The sequence below is a fragment of the Lissotriton helveticus genome, chromosome 1_1, assembly GCF_964261635.1.
Source record: "Lissotriton helveticus chromosome 1_1, aLisHel1.1, whole genome shotgun sequence".
NCBI classification, from domain to species: domain Eukaryota; kingdom Metazoa; phylum Chordata; class Amphibia; order Caudata; family Salamandridae; genus Lissotriton; species Lissotriton helveticus.
The window spans coordinates 639,361,664-639,378,584 of record NC_136057.1 but is presented as its reverse complement, the minus strand read 5'-3'; the positions used below and the strand labels follow the sequence as shown (position 1 = coordinate 639,378,584).

Genomic DNA, 16,921 nt, shown 5'->3' with positions numbered 1-16,921 from the left:
GGATCCGAGGGTCGTGTAGGTGTGTGCGTGAGGTGTGTTGGCAGACAGTGTCGAAGGCGGGTGACAGGTCCGGGATGATGAGGGCCGCGGTTTCGCCGTTGTCCAGCAGGGCCCTGATGTCATCGTGGCGGCGATGAGGGCAGTTTCGGTGCTGTGGTTGCTGCGGAATCCGGACTGCGACGGGTCCAGGATGCTGTTCTCCTCGAGGTAGCGGGTCAGTTGTCTGTTGATGGTCTTCTCGATGACCTTCGCCGGGAACGGTAGCAGGGAGATGGACCGGAAGTTCTTGAGGTCCTTAGGGTCAGCCGTTTGTTTTTTGAGTAGGGCATTGATCTCAGCGTGCTTCCAGCTCTCCGGGAAGATCGCTGTTGAAGGAGATGTTGATGGCTTTCCGGAGATGGGGTGCGATGGTGGTGCTGGCTTTGTTGAAGATGTGGTGTGGGCATGGGTCTGACGGAGATCCGGAGTGGATGGTGTTCAAGATTTTGATGGTGTCGGTGTCGCTTATGTTGGTCCAGGAGAGCAGGGTATCGGTGCGGATGGTGGCCGTGGGGTTGGAGGTCGCAGTGGCTGTCGGGGCGGTCGTGACATTGAAGCTGTCATGGATGTCTGCAATCTTGCGATGGAAGAAGGTGGCAAGGTAGTCACACAGGTCTTGTGAAGGTGGGATGTCGTTGGGGTTGGAGCTGGGGTTGGAGAGTTCCTTCACGATGTTGAAGAGCTCTTTGCTGTTGTGTGCGTTGAGGTCTAGGCGAAATTTGAAGGAGGCTCTTTTGGCGGATCTGATGAGATGGTGGTGTTTGCGGATGGCATTCTTGTGGGCTGCATAGTTGTCCGGTGTCGGGTCCCGGTGCAGTTTTTTCTCTAGTTTTCTGCAAGTTTGCTTAGAGGCCTGGAGGTCCTCGGTAAACCAGCTGGCTTTCTTGCTGGTGTGTCTGTTTGGTGGTTTCTTGATCGGGGCGAGAGTGTTAGCGCAGTTGTTGATCCACTGTCTGAGGTTGCGGGTGGCAGTGGCGGGGTCAGTGGGGTCGGCAGGTGGGTTCTGGGTGAGGGTGGTTGTTAGCTAGTTTTCGGTGACTTTGCTCCAGCAGCAGCGGGGGAATTGTTGGATGTGGTGAGATTCCAGAAGGTGAAGTGGATGCAGCGATGGTCGGTCCAATGGGGTTCGGTGGTGTGGCTGAAGGAGACGTGTGGGCTTGTGGAGAAGATGGGATCGAGCGTGTGGCCGGCGGAGTGGGTGGTTGTTGTGACGAGCTGTCTGAGTCTGAGGTTGGCGATCAGAGTGGTGGAGATGGAGTTGTTGTTGTTCTCGAGGTGGAAGTTCAGGTCACCGAGGAGAATGTAGTCTGTGGAGGCGAGGGTGTGTGGACAGACGAAGTTGGCGATGAAGTCGCTGAACTGTGGTCAGGGTCCGGGGGGTCTGTAGATGAGGGTTCCTCTGAGGGTGGTGTTGGGATCAGTGTGGATCTGGAAGTGCAGGTGTTCGGCGGTGCTGAGGGTGTCATCAGTGCTGGTCGAGACTCTGAGAGTGTTCCTGTGGACGATGGCGATTCCTCCTCCTGTTCCGTTGGTGCGGTCCCTGAGGGTGATCTTGTAGCCGTCTGTGATGGCTATGGTGATGTCGGGTGCCGAGGAGGGGTTCATCCAGGTCTCTGTCAGGAAGGCGACGTCTGGGGAGGTAGAGTAGAGTAGGTCCCAGAGTTCAATGGTGTGTTTGCAGGCAGAGCTGTTGTTGAGAAGAATGCATCTGCGGTGGTTGAGTTCTTTCACGGCGGGTGGCTTGGCGGATCGGATGCTGGTGAAGCTGCAGTTCTGGCAGGAGAAGGGTCCATGGGTGTGCTTCGGTGCTGCCAGGAAGCAGGTGTTTGATCGTCCGGTGTTAAGTGCATGGAGGGTGCTGGCGTCGTAGCGGTGTCGGGTGTCATGGCGTTCTCGAGGCTAGGGGTTCTGGTGCTGGGCAGGGTCCAGGCACGGACGGGAGCAGATGGGCTGGCGCGCCCGCTGCACACAGCCGCACTGCGGCCTCGATAAGAGGGGAGGTCGGAGGAAGGAGCAGCTGGGACAAAGCGGCGGAAAAAATAAAGGGGGAAGCGGGTGGGGGGTACAGAAGGCAAGAAGGGCGAGAAATGGGGCAACAACAGTCACAGTAGGAAACGTGAATACAATAAATACAATAGAACAACAGAGCGACCCTATACAATAAAACAACAGAGGAATTGGCAAAATGCAATGAAGCAGGAGAGACTATGCAGGGGCACGAACCTAAGTGAGCGGCAGCAGCGGGCTCAGGGCAGCGTTACACAGGTGGTGCTGGTCCACCTCGATGTTGCCGCACACACCGCAGCCAGCAGCCCAAGGTCAGCGTCAAGCCCCCAAAAGCTGCCCGACCCTGCTACTGGCCAGACGCTCAAGGCAGCCTCACCAGAGAGATCCCAGCGCCGCTTTACAGGCTTATAATGGTAGCGGCTGTCCAGAGCCTCCACGGCATGCGTCTCACTCCATGAGCAGCGAGACCACGCCCCTTAATATCATTTTTAGGTCTCGCCTGGAATTAGCATCCGAAGGATGCGTCCAGGCTGGAGACTTATAGCTGCCGGTCTCGGGGGAATGAGGGACAAAAGGGTGCCACGCGCTTCTCTGGAGCTGGATTTGACTGCGTGCACGTGCACCCACACTCACGCATGCGCACATACACACACTCACGCATGCGCACATACACAGCCACACGCATACGCAGCCACACGCATACACAGGCACACACACACCCCCCCGTCGCCGCCGCACCTACACACACACTAGCGCACCTACACGCACACACAGAGACCCCCCCACACACACACCAGCGCACCTACACACACGCATACAAAGACCCTCCTCCCCCCGCCGCTGCCATCGCACACATACAGAGCCCCCCCGCCGCCGCACGCGCACACACACATGCCCCCCCGCCCTCGCAGCTCAGCAACAAGGCAAAGCCCCACTCACCGGCTTCCTTGGTGCGGCAGCTCTCCTCTCATCGGCAGCTGCAGGGCTCCTCTATGCCTTTTACCACGGGCTCTCCCTCACTCCTGGGAGCCTCGTGGAAGGCGCCGGCAGCAGGACTCTTCCTCCCTCCATCTCAGGGCGAGTGCACCGGGGCGCAGGGTAGGCTCCTGCCTGCTCCGGTGCTCAAAACAGCCGCGGCTCTTCCGTGGGAGGTGGGGTAGGCTCCCGCCCTCCTACTTCCGGTTTCCGGTTGTCCCGCCCGGCCTGCCTGACTTCCTGGTCGCAGGCCGGCGGCGATGTTCGGTTCAATGTTGTCAGATTGGGCTATTTTTTTTTTTTAGCTGTTGTAGTAATATTCCAGTCAAATATGATAAATTATGTATAGTTTATTGGCAGCACGAATGACATCCTTCAGAGTCACCAGTCCAGTCTTCTCTGAGCTGGTACAGTTAATTCTATTACAATAACAGTTCTGGAACATAGATTACAATTGAAGATAAGCATGTCTCATGCTATGTCTCATGCACTGGCATGCGACCTAAAGATATATTTAAAGTGATAGGTCAGAATATAACACATCTCCCTTTTTTATAAAATGAAATAAATAAAAGTATTGACGTTTATGATTATACATTATGTAACTCAGAACTTTTAAACAAAAGAAAACAGAGGATGAAATATAACATTGAACATGAACTGCATTAATTTACATATCTTTTAGGAATATTGATAACACGTTTAACATCCTTCACTCTTTGAGCAATTGAATTATCTGTTAACAAAATCTTCGGTTCATTTGATAATTTATGCTTATCATTCATGACAGTATACTTAGCTAATTTCTTTATATTCCAATATTTGCCATCCTGAGTCATAACACTATTGGCAAAAATCTTTTTGATCTGAATGGGGTCACTAAACTTGTTAGTACCTTTGGACAACAAACCAGGTCTGAGAATTCTCACCCATTCTCCCACTTGAAACTCCTGGGATTTTGTGTTCCACTTTTTGTCATACCATTCTTTCGTTTTGAACTGTTTATTTTCTACACGTTTAGCAACTTCTTCTATATTAACCTGGTCAAAAGAAAACTGATTGCACTTCTCTTTAAGCCACCACGGTAACATTCTTGAGGCTGGATTTCGACCCTTAAACAACTTGAAAGGACTTACTTCAGTCGTTGTGTGAGGTGTAATGCGGTATGTCCATAGTCTTTCCCTTAAAGCACTTACCCAAGAAACTCCAAACTTGACAGATTCCACCACAAAATTCTTCAACACCCGGTTGAATCTCTCAACTTGACCATTCTCATGAGGTTCGTATAATGATGTAAATCTGTGAATAATGTTACAATTCTTGAGAAAGTGTGCCATTTCACCCGATGTTAATTGAACACCATTATCAGATACCAACACAGAAGGGCATCCTTCTCTAGTAAAAACTTCTTTGAAAAAAGAAATGACAGTTTCAGTAGAAGCCTTGGGGACAAATTTCACTTCAGGCCATTTGGAATGGTAATCTACTATAACTAAAGCATAGCGGGAAGATTCAGGTAACATGTTATAAGGACCTGATATGTCAAAAGCAATCTTTTGCCACGGTTCTGAAGGCCATTTGACAATTTTGAGGGGTGGAGTATATACCTTTAACATTCTTTCTTTACATACACACTCTTGACACTCTCTAACTGTCCTGTCAACAAATCTATCAATCCCTGGCCACCAAAATACAGAGCGAACTAACCTTTTCATGGATGAAATACCAGGATGCGTATCATGAGCAATTTGTAAAATGATGTCTTGCATTCCTTCTGGAGGTATACATTTCCCAGATTTAAAAATAAAACCAGAATCCAGTTCCAACTCATCCATAACATTGTAAAATGGCATTAACTCTGAATTAACCATGTTCTTATTTGGCCAACCATTCTGAATGTAATTCACTAAATCTTTCCACTTGGAATCTTTTCCTATGCAGTCTTTCCAATCAGATTCTGAAACTTTCTTGAACTTCCCTTGTAACACATCTTCAATGGCTAAAACAAAATCACTATTCTCCAATTTTTCCTGAATGGTACAAACCTCCTCACTTTTGCATGGCAACCTTGATAAACAATCTGCCGTAACATTTTTTTTTCCTGGAACATAAATTGTAATGAAATTATACTCTTGCAACCTTGAAGTCAACCTCGCAATTCTGGCTGTGGAATTCCATCCTCCTCCCACTGATAAAATATTGACTAAAGGTTTGTGATCCGTTCTTAAGGTGAATTTTGATCCCCAAATATACAGTCTAAAATGCTCAATGGCCCAAACGCATGCTAATAATTCTTTTTCTATTACAGAATATCTACGTTCACAGTCATTTAAAGTTCTCGAAGCAAATGCCACATTCCATTCTTCACTGCCCTCCCTTTGGGATAATACTCCACCCAAACCATATAGACTGGCATCAACGGTAATGATACATTCCTTGTTGATTCTGAAAGGTTTGAGATTAGGGGCTTTAACAATATCATTTTTAATTTCGTCAAAAGCTTGTTGTTGGGCATCAGACCAAACATATTCTGCTCCCTGCCTCAACAACCTTCTTAAAGGTTCCATTTTGCTGGCAAATTTGTGAACAAATTTGCTGTAGTATTCACACATGCCAGCAAAAGATAGTAATTGATCCTTATTTTCTGGTTTCGGAGCTTTAACAATAGCTTTTACATTGGATTTTTTCGGAAAAATTCCTTTACCAGATAAGGTATGCCCTAAATATTCTACTGATTCTTGAAACAATTTGCATTTATGTGCTTTTACAGTTAAACCATTGTTTTGTAATCTTTTACATACTTCTTGTAAATGAACTTCATGCTCTTGAGTGTTTTTTGAGAACACTAAAATATCATCCTGAAAGCATTTTACGTACTTATCTATATCCCTGAATATGTGAAACATCACTCTTTGAAATACTGATGCAGCGGATGCCAGTCCAAAAGGCATACGGATGTATTGAAATAAACCTTGAGGTGTTATAAATGCCGTGAGTTTTCTTGACTCTTCAGTTAATTCTATCTGATGGTAGGCAGATCTTAAATCTAATGTAGAGAAGATCTTTGCACCATCAAATAATGAAACTAGTTCATTTATATTTGGTAAAGGGTGGCAATCAATTACGATATTAGAGTTCAATGCCCTTAGGTCCACACATAGTCTCAATTTTTGGTCAGATTTCCTGACTAAAACTATGGGCGAAACCCATTCTGACGATTCTATGGGTTCAATGATTTTCTCTTTTAATAAATCATCTAGCATGGACTTGAGTTCTTCCCTAATGTTTATGGGAACACCTCTAAGTTTTTGGACAATAGGTGTATGAGCCTTTTTTAACACTATATTGTGTGAAAAAATTTTAAGTTTGCCTAACTTATCACAAAATACTGTATCAAAACGTTTGACAAGATCATCTCCTTTGGTATTAATTATAGGCTCATTGGATGACTCAACTACAGAAATGGTATTCATAAGATTATCATCACATAAGGATATTGGTTCTTTTGCCCTAGGATTCAAAATGATGCCTAATTTCCATTGATCAAACCAACCCAATACGTTGATACCTTTAATAGATATATATAATTTGATGGAAGCTTTTCTGTACTTAAATTGAATTTCAACGTTGAAGAATCCAATCATCTCAATTTTTGTACCAGAGAAATTTACAGCAGCAACATCAGATTCATTCATGTTTCCTAACTTATTAGAATGAGATAACATACTCTGAAAATATTCTTGTGTGATTATGGTCCATGGCGAACCAGAATCTACCATAAGAAGTGAATTCACTTCACAAATAGTAAAATTACATTTTGGAGAATTACGTTGTATCTCTGAATGGTTGTTTACAATGGAAACTACAAAACCAGCTTCTATATTGGAATTAATAACATTCTCTTCATTCCTAATATTGCTTACCATTTCTTCAGACACAATGGATACAGGTCGTTTATATTGTGTAGATGAACGTTTATCTCTACACATATTACTGAAATGACCTATGCGTTTGCAAAAATTACATTCTCTCTTTATAGCTGGACAACCTGAAAAAGAAGCAATGTGAAATTTACTCCCACATCTAAAACATATTCCCTGAAAATTTTGATTAAAAGGCCTTTGAGTAGTAAATTGTTTGCCCTTATTGTAAGAGGACAAGTCTTGTTTATATCCTTGTTTGTGTTTTATAGCGCAGACTTCTTCATCGACTTGTTTCTTTTCAACATTGCTTTTGATTGTATTCATCCATAAGTCTGATTGTTCTTGTGCTTTAGCTATAGCAATGGTTTCTGTTAAATTCGGATCTCCCATGACCCATAGTTTATCTTGAGTTTTCTTACACTTTGTATGGACAATGATTTGATCTCGAATCATTTCATCCGCAATAGTACCAAAATTACAGTGTAAGCTGAGAGACCTTAATGAAGTTAGGAAGTCTTCAAAGGATTCATCTTCTTTTTGTTTTCTGGTATAGAATTTAAAACGTTTGAGTGCAATGCTCACACTTGGTTTGAACCTCTTTTCCAGTCTAGCTAGAGCCTCAGTATATGGATTTAAATTATCTCCTCCACCTTCATTTAAAGAAGGAACTTGAGGTAAAGATCTAAAAATTTCTTGGCCTTCTGAGCCAAGGCAGTGGAGGAGAATACTTTTCTTTCTTTCTGCACCCATTCTTTCACCGTCAATAGCTTTCATGTAATTTATGAATTCTTCCTTCCAACGTGTCCATGGTATGGGTGGATCGCCCTTTGTTTGAAGGAATTTGTTGGGAGGATCAAATTGCATGTTGTTTATGTATAAGATTAGATGTAAAGGAAATATATATAAGGTACTATTTAATTAGAAATAAAATGTGAAAACTAATTTTAAGATGTAATTATACTATAATAACGTATATATAGTCTTTAAGTGAAATAATTTTGATTTGATATCAACCAACAGTGTGAGTTGATAATGTATTTTTCTGTTAAAATTATGTTTATTTAATAAGGCTTACTTCTGCTCCGTAGTTGTTGTCCATAACGATGTGTCATATAATCTGCAAAATGTTCTTTTGGGAAGAGAAACGAGGTTAACGTGCTGTTGATGTGGTGTGCGATGTAATTATCGGCGCAGGGTTGTCATGACAACTTCAAGTTTTACAAAGTTTACAAAATGGCTGCCACGCAGTGCGCAATGACGTATGTGCGCATGTGCGTAGACTTGCAATTTCACTGTGTTGACGCGTCTTGGAATGGAGGACGGAGGAAATTCTAAACAGGTAGGACGCGGGCAGATTTTAAATAACAATACGAAGGCTTTATGTTCAAGTAATTAGTTTCAAGTAAAACGCTGGTATTCAAACAGTAAGTCGGAGCCAATATGTGAAATATTTCAGGGGATGGGCGATCAAAGTCAAAGTCTCCAACATTAATTAAATAAATTAGAGAGCGGTGCATTCAAGTAAGTCTCAATACGCGAATAATCTTGTAGAAAAGGTAACATGTAGTTGAAATTATTGTGGAGAACAGCCGCAGGTGCAATCAGAGCACTAGTTAAATAAACAGCCGCTGGCAAATTAAATTTGCATAAGTAAATACGTTGTACATACCATGTGAAAACGGAGAAAACGGAGAAGTAGAAATTGTTAAATTGGGTCCAAAACACCACTGTGAATCCGTGCTGCAAGTGGTGATTTTCCTTGTCGCCAAAATTGTAGTAATATTCCAGTCAAATATGATAAATTATGTATAGTTTATTGGCAGCACGAATGACATCCTTCAGAGTCACCAGTCCAGTCTTCTCTGAGCTGGTACAGTTAATTCTATTACAATAACAGTTCTGGAACATAGATTACAATTGAAGATAAGCATGTCTCATGCTATGTCTCATGCACTGGCATGCGACCTAAAGATATATTTAAAGTGATAGGTCAGAATATAACAGCTGTGTAATAATGCTTCGGGAGGCATGGAGTTCATTTTATTTTGCGATTGGTTGGATGGGTGGGAAATAAAGGTGGTATATTGTTCTTCGGTCAGATTTGATGGATATAGTTGAGACCATTTTGCACTATTTGAAATGCTCAAGGCCTCCTCTTATGTCGCACATAGACCTGTAATGAATGTTATAATGGTGTGAATGTGGCTCGGACTTTATATTATGTGCTCATTGAAGTTTTATTGGAATCTGCCTTTTAATATGTTTCTGTGGTTTATATATATCTTTTATGGTTATATTTTAACCGAACAAAGATTTATACTACTACTTCAAGTTACTAATTATGTTTGTTGAACTTAAGTATAGTTGGTAAAATGTCTTTCCATAATGACTGCTGCTATAATTGTTGTCAAATACTCTCAAAGACCGAACACACAAAATGACATGGATGTATTAAGGTGGTGTAGAGGTGAAAGTCCCCGGTTCAATAGACACGTGCAGATCTGCTCCTTATTTCAACATTTCTGACTGACCCAGTGTGTTTAACTGCCCAGTAGGTCCTAGTCATGATTATCCTATTAGATGCTGTACATGTTTTGGAACATGCTTATCTCTGCTGGAGGAGGGGTTTGCACCTGTGTGAACTTCCTTCCATCATACTGACTACCATCTCCATATCCAGGCCATCACGGGACATCTGGAGACAGCTGATTAAAAGATGTGGGGTCCAGGCTTTTTGACCTGCATTTTAATTTTGTGAATCTGCATAATTGCCCTCCCTGGTAAATCTGCATAGTCTGTCATCAAGTGAATACCACACTTGCTGCAAAGGGCTACGTGTGTATGTGTGTAGCATTTTGACAAATAGATGAAATGTTAGGCTACACATAAGGAGGAGACCCATCCCCCGTGGTGGTTCATCCCTGTATTTTTAGCACCAGGTTGGCACATTGAAAAGTATAGGCCATGTGGTTCATATCTCCACCGTGACTCGCCTCTCTCTGTGCTTTTCATTACCCTTCCCCTTCCACTATCCATTGTAGCCTAGTTAGTTAAACCAAGGAGATGTTGTATAGACATCTGCATCCCTTATGGTTACCATTGATAGAAGACAGCTGAAGGAGAGCAACATGTGTAAGTGAAATAGACATGTCCCAGTGATACTCTGGGATTTTTGCTATCACCATGGAATTAGACACTGAGAACATTATAAGATGTTTATTTATTTTATTTATTTAATGCAATTTTATATAGCGCAAACTTTACCCGGAGGTGGCAGAGCGCTTTACAAAAGGACCAGTTACTTTACATAAGGACTTCAGAGTACATGAGTTACATAAAAAGTACAAACAGAAAAACTCGAAATTCACATAAGAATGGTAATAAGTACAAATGTCTACTACAGATACTAGTGGTTAGAGTTGCATATATACAAGTTGCAAATACACTCAAGGAAAAGTCACAAACAGACAAACTCTAAATTCACATAAGAATGGTAGTAAGTACACAAGTCTACTACAGATTCTAGTGGTTAGAGTTACATATATACAAGATTCAAATTCACCCAAGATTACATTTTCAGAAGCAATTTGTGTTGGACAATTATTTATTGCATATTTACAGAGCATGAACTTCTTGCCATTGTTCAGCCATGCCTTCAGGTGCTGTTGCACTCACAGGCGGTGGTCGTGGGCTCTAGGGACCCCCAAGGTGTTGATGACCATAGGGGTAGATGGCCGGTTGGTGGTGGGTGGAGGCAGCATGCTGGATCCCCAGGCTGATCTTGAGCTTGTGCTGGGCTCCAGCTGTGTGAAAGGGGGACGCTCAGCGCAGGTGGATCCGCTGGGGTCAAGCACCCACAGTGAGGCCTCGGATGGACACTGCATTCATGCCTCAGAGCTGCGAGCGGGCCTGGCAAGCTTGCTCTGCCAAATGTCCCAACAGTAGGCAATCTGGGCTTGCGGGGCCACTGGCACTATTCCACAGCTTCCAGGTCCTCCGCGGGAGCTGCTGCAACTGGGAGTTTCACTGCACAGTCGACGAGTGGGTGTCAACCGAAGCCGCAAAGGCTGCAAAGGATGGATGGGCTGTGCCCAGTAATCAAGGCCCCGCTCGGCACACTAAACTTCCCTCACTCTCAGGCCCCAGGGTGATCGGACAAGAAAGCCCTGCCCGGCTCAGTACCGGGTGGGCAGCAAACCGGTGCTCGCATGGACATTGGCACTTGCAGGTTCCTTCCTGGACTTCTCTATGTGCTGCTACGGCCAGGAAACACCACAGAGTCAGCCCAGCTGCTACCCCTCCATGCCGCGGGCAGGATTCCCACGCAAGCCAGCGGAATAAAAGTGGTGGAATAAAAGTGGACCAATGGCATTCAGGAATGCAGGGGAAATCTTTGGGATGGCTGCGGGAGCACAGGACAGTGATGGATTTTACTGGATGGAGACGAGAGCTCAGGGTGACACGTCAGCTCCGCCCCCCTCATCTTGGATCACTCATTCTCTTCACACTCTCCCACCACAGAAAGCACATGCACTATTTATTGCGAGATATTGTTAGCTTATGGTGGGCTTAGGGCTTGCCTATTGCTTACTATTGGTTGGCTTCATTGTAATTCTAATTTGCCTGCTTCTTATTTGTGTGGCTTTTTCCTCCTCTTTTTGCTTGTCCTGCCCCCAGAAAACAGATGGGTCCTTCAACTGCTCGCTTTTTCATGTGCTGGATTTTTCTTTTTGTTCAAGCACTCTACAAGAGTGCATGTGTTTTCCTTCAAGTGCCCTCGGGTACTCTTCTTCCCCATCATGCTCTGTGCTCTTCTTCCTCGCCTGTGTGCTTCTCACCCACTCTCCCAGTGTTGCTGTCTCGCTCGTGTGCTTTCTCCCTGCCAGCTCCATGTTGTTCTCTTTCACCTGCTTGATCCCAACAACCAAAGCCCAAATTGCTTCTGCCCCTTGTCTCCATGTTGTTTCCCCCCACCTGTGCCTACATGTTGCTCCCACCCCTGTGTCGCTTCTCCAAACACTTTAAAAACCTGATCCCACCCATGCCCAAAGGTGTTTCCACCCATTGTCCCCAGTTTTAGTTCTTGTCCCACAGGCCCCTCATGTTGATTCCCACATCCGCTTTAAAACAAAAACAAAAGAGAATGCTTTCACACTTTTCTTTTATTTTCAATTAAGCATAGAATCAACTCAGATCTGTAACTAAAAAGAAACAAGCATTTGCAATGCAATAGGTCTCGCATTTACGCAAGTTTGAGCTATGACATTGCAAATAACAATGCCTTTTATTTTTGTTTTTCGTTTCGAAACATAAATAAAAGGGCATTGTCATTTACAATTCCAATAGCTTAAACTTGTGTAACTGCGAGACCTATTGCATTGCAAATGCTTGTTATACTAGTGACGTATTGTTAGAAAACAGTTGGTATATATGAGTCCAGTCAATGATGTGTCATCACAAAGAACGCAATCTCATTTCCATTTAAAGTTGGTTTATTTTAAAGAAACAACGCCTCCAGAGAAAACTCAGCCAACACGTGTTTTGTCAATCTAGACTTTTTCAAGGCTGAAAAATAGGTATACATGATGTCGGTGCATAGCAGAGATCATAAACAACATAAATACACTTAGATATTGTCAGATGTTAAAAAAATCTTAGTATATTTAATATAACTAATTGGGATGCTTTGAATAGTGTAATTATTTTTCCACCTGAATAATTTTCTGGTTATAAGGTTTCTCAATTTTGTAACTAACTTTTGAAACTTTTTTGACTGTATAGAAGTTGTCATTAAGAAATGTTTTATGTTTCAAATGTTCCATATTATACTAATTGGTTTATGTTTTAAATGCACTATATTATACTAGTTGTTGATCTCAGTGGAAGTCTCAATCAATAAAAATGAAAAAATGAAAAAAATAAGCTTATTTTATTCTGGTTTCTTCTCTACAGCTCATGTGCTCATCCATGCAAAAGGCGCTGTTCGAAGAAGAAGACAGGGTGAAGAAACTGCAGCAAAAACTGGCCGCACTGGAAAAACGTCATAAGCAGCTGAGAGACAGGGTCAAAAAGGTCAAGAGGTCCTTGCGCCAGGCGAGGAAGAACAACAGGCTCATGGACCAGGTGAACAAAAAGCTGAGCGAGAAGCTGGCATCCACGGCCAGCCAAATACCCCACATGAACTCTTTACATCAAGGGAACTCTCGCTCTAAATACACCAAAGTGTAATTCGGAAGACTGCTGAGGACGGCGGGGCAGCGACTGAACTGATCTTGTTATCCCTGCATGGCTGACACAGCGATGGGGCCGAGGTTGCTGGGCATCCTCTCCTGTCAAAGCGGACATACAGGTGGACTCAATGGCCTGGACTTAAAAATGGAAGTATTTAGGAGAAACGCCACTTGGTGATCAGTTTACGATATTGCGTTTACCATTCACTGAATTTCATGCGGTAGTACTATCACGAATTAACCATAAAAGCACACAAACACATAGAAAGGGCATTACAATATGTTTGCAGTTTATCAGAATCTTTCTATCAATATATATATATATAAATGTATATTTTAAATGCTTATATAAAATATTTTTATTACACATTGTTTAGTCACGTTTTAAAATATGGCGTACATCATGTTACTCTTCCTGCCTCTCTTGTCCTTTTTTACCAAAAATGTTTGAAATGTCCAATAAATGTTTGCACAAATTCGTTTGAGATCATAAAAACATCTAATGGCACGTCTTTTTTAAAATAGTTTTCTCCAAGGTTCTAATTAAAATACATGCGGTTCTTCAGCCAAAATTGATAAAATGAATAGAAATGTGGCAGTTTGCTCAGAACTATGGGTATTAACTCTCCGCACTACTCCTTACTCTGAGTTACTCCATAGTGAAATATTCTGCCATCTGGGTGGAGCCAAGACCCCATCCCTAAAGAAGCATTGTCTAAGCCAATTGGTTTTGCCTATGCATGAACTATTGATTTGTTTTTAGTTATGTTGCCCGGCATCGCGGACTGCTATGCAACATGGCTTGAAATATAGGGAAAAATGAGCTATTACGCGGCTAGCATTGGCCGCCTCATATTGTTTTTGTCATTTTTCCAGCCATGTTGCACAGCAGTGCGGGCTGCTGTGCATGATGTCCTGTGCATGATGTCTTAAAAACATTGACAAAGCCAATAGATCAATCTTAGTCGAAACCGATTGACTTTGCCAAAGCATGTATATATCTGCCTTTTGTGTTATATGCAACAGAAAAAAACTTGGATCTGCTTTTGGAAGAATTTGGGGCGCTCTGGCGAGTTGAGTTTGGTCATACTCACATAGCTATTCTAATTGCATAGATGTGGCATATCTTGGTTTGTAGCGTGACTGTTTGACGTTTGCAAGTCTCTTGGTTGACATTATTAGTGCTGCTTTATAATAGGCAGGAAATTGGTGTAAAGCTGAGACCTTAGTTTCTGTGTATTTGATTGTACTTGGGCATGTAGTTTTTGTAATGCAAAATTTACATCTACAAGAGCCTAAATGCAGTATAAAGCGAAGTGACTGAATTAACTACTCACCTGACTTTCCATTGTCTTCGCAGGGCACATTTCACGTGTACAGACACTACACGTAACGAGTCAAATACATTTAGTGCATTCAGAGCCATTAATGCAATGTTTTTTGAGTAGAGTGGATTGTGACAATGTACATCACTATATATTGCCGTCAGCCTGGGAGTAGCTGCTACTGGTTGAGGCATTATTTGAACACGTCTATTGGCACTGAATGCCATCACATGGGCAACGAGGGTAGGGTGTAAAGGGCAGCAAGGATACGGGGCTAATCAAAGAGGGGAGACTGACTACAAACACATGCACTTGAATGGAGTGCTAGGGAGAAAGCAAAAAAAGTACCTTGGGTTGCTCGTGGCCTGTGGAAGAATACCAGACACAGCCAGGAAGCTGTACTTGGTCCATGCTCCACTGAATGGAAAACACTTGATGCAGAAGATGGAGAAGGAGGCGCTGCCGAATCAGAATCAAGAAAACTGGAGCGTCATGGAAGCTAACCAATGGTAAGTAATGAGTGGGCTCTAATCCATCTTATTTATGTGTGTTCTTCACAAGAGATTTCACAACCTCAGTGCAAGCACTGTGAAAGTGAAACATAAAGGGGAGTGAAATGCAGCTTTGAATCATCTAGCGCCACCTTACAAGTGTCTCTTTGAATTGTGACCCCTGTACAAACACCTTGTATGCAAAAGCGATTGTAACTATAAGTGATTTGATGTTTATCACACCTGCTAATTACCATATGCAATAAAAGTCTCACCCCTTTCAATTTTGGCAAACCTGCAAGAATTTAACAGGAAAAAAGGCATGGTGATTACCAGGACATACATGTTTTATTGTATATTTAGCCCAATCTGCATGCTATTCCTCATTACTGAGCTACAAACTCTGAATAGATGCGACTTATCACAGGTAATAAATCCCACAATCTGGGTATCAGATTTGATCAGATGCAATGAGGTACCTCTTCGGGGCATTCATCATTAGGGCCCAAGGGTCTTCAGGGCAGTTGATATGGGAATTTAAATCTCTGGTCATTACTGAATGCCTCCTTCCCACAAGATATATAACTAGAGTTTTGAGTTTTAAATATTTTACTTCAAAAACACTGAGGCCAAAAAATCAACTACCAAAATATTGTAACAGTTAGTTTGTCTAGGTAAGTACACATGTAGGTGTGGCCATAAGCTGACCAAGATGGTTGCAATTTAGCCTAACTCCTAACCGACAGCTGCCAATCCCCCACCATATGACTATAATCCGGTAGCCAGTGTACTGACACAACCTGACTCATGGAGTTGAGGGCCTCTGAATAATAACTTACAACATAGGCAAAACTGTAGACAATTCAAACCCCCCTGTTATGGTGGCACTTTGAGCGAACTCCACACTGCAGGCTGGGAAAGGTGCTGAAAGAAGTCGAAGGAGCCGACTGAGGGACCATTGACCCTGTCTTGAGGTGCCAGCAGTGGCAGCTGTCTGCACCCCCTAGAGCAGTGGATGGTGTTGACCATGGATCCCTGCTCCACATGGCTACTGAGCTGGAGAGTTAGAGCTGCAGCAGGGGGCGGTACACCAGGATTAGTGATGCAGAGAGTGCCCTGCGTAGGACTCAGGAAACCCGGAAGGCTGGTACAGCTATCCAGCCATCCAGCCAGAAATCGTTCAGCAGTAACATTGCATCCTGGTGTGAGCCTGCGAGGCCCATGGCTGAGAGTTGTGTTTAGGTAGCCTCGGTGCGTGAAGAACCAGCAAGTTCCAAGGACATTGGAAACAAATGGGGGCGGTCGTTCTACAAACTCCACCTCTCCCCCCATAGCTATGCAGCAGAGAGTTTGAGAAGGACATATTGGCTTTGATGTGTGTGTATCCTTGGTCTGACATATGGGCAGCCCCAGTGTAAAGGGAGAAGTAGACTTAAAGGTCGGCATTGATCAGGCAATCTGAGAGGCCAACGAGTTTGCTCAAGAGGGCGGTGGCGGGACTTGGATAATCAGTTCTGTCCGAGCTTCTGTTGCTTTTTGCAAGCTTGAGAAGGTGATGATGAGACCCATTGTCTCGTACTGGTTTCTCCTAGAGAATTCAAGGTGTGCTGGAAAACCGTTCATCATACTGGGGAGATCACCGTAGGTACATGGACGGACACCGCTCCTTGATGAATGTTTCTACAGGTGTCGTCGCTCTGGCTTCTGACCATTTTATAAAGTAGTAATCAATTGGTAGGGAGGAGGGATTACTGTCCATTCAGTTCCCCGTTTCAATATTCCAATAATAAATATGGTTGAATGGACACTTGTAACTACATAACCATTGGTTATAGTGGAACACCCTCATAAATGCTATGTTTTACGAATGCGGTGTATATCTATTTTCCGCCCCACATTAGCGTTGAGGCGACCTCTGGTTTGGTAGCAGT

At 43.4% G+C, this 16,921-nt stretch overlaps 1 protein-coding gene across 1 annotated transcript in view; it reads left to right on the top strand.

The window, feature by feature from the left end:
* CCDC3 (coiled-coil domain containing 3) overlaps positions 1–13,672 on the top strand; it is a 303,242-nt gene extending 289,570 nt beyond the window's left edge. Inside the window, exon 3 of the mRNA XM_078654891.1 lies at positions 12,897–13,672. Within this exon, the coding sequence (XP_078511017.1) occupies positions 12,897–13,172 (276 nt within the window). The 3' untranslated portion in view covers positions 13,173–13,672. The remainder of the gene's footprint in view (positions 1–12,896) is intronic.
* Positions 13,673–16,921: the final 3,249 nt, after the last annotated feature.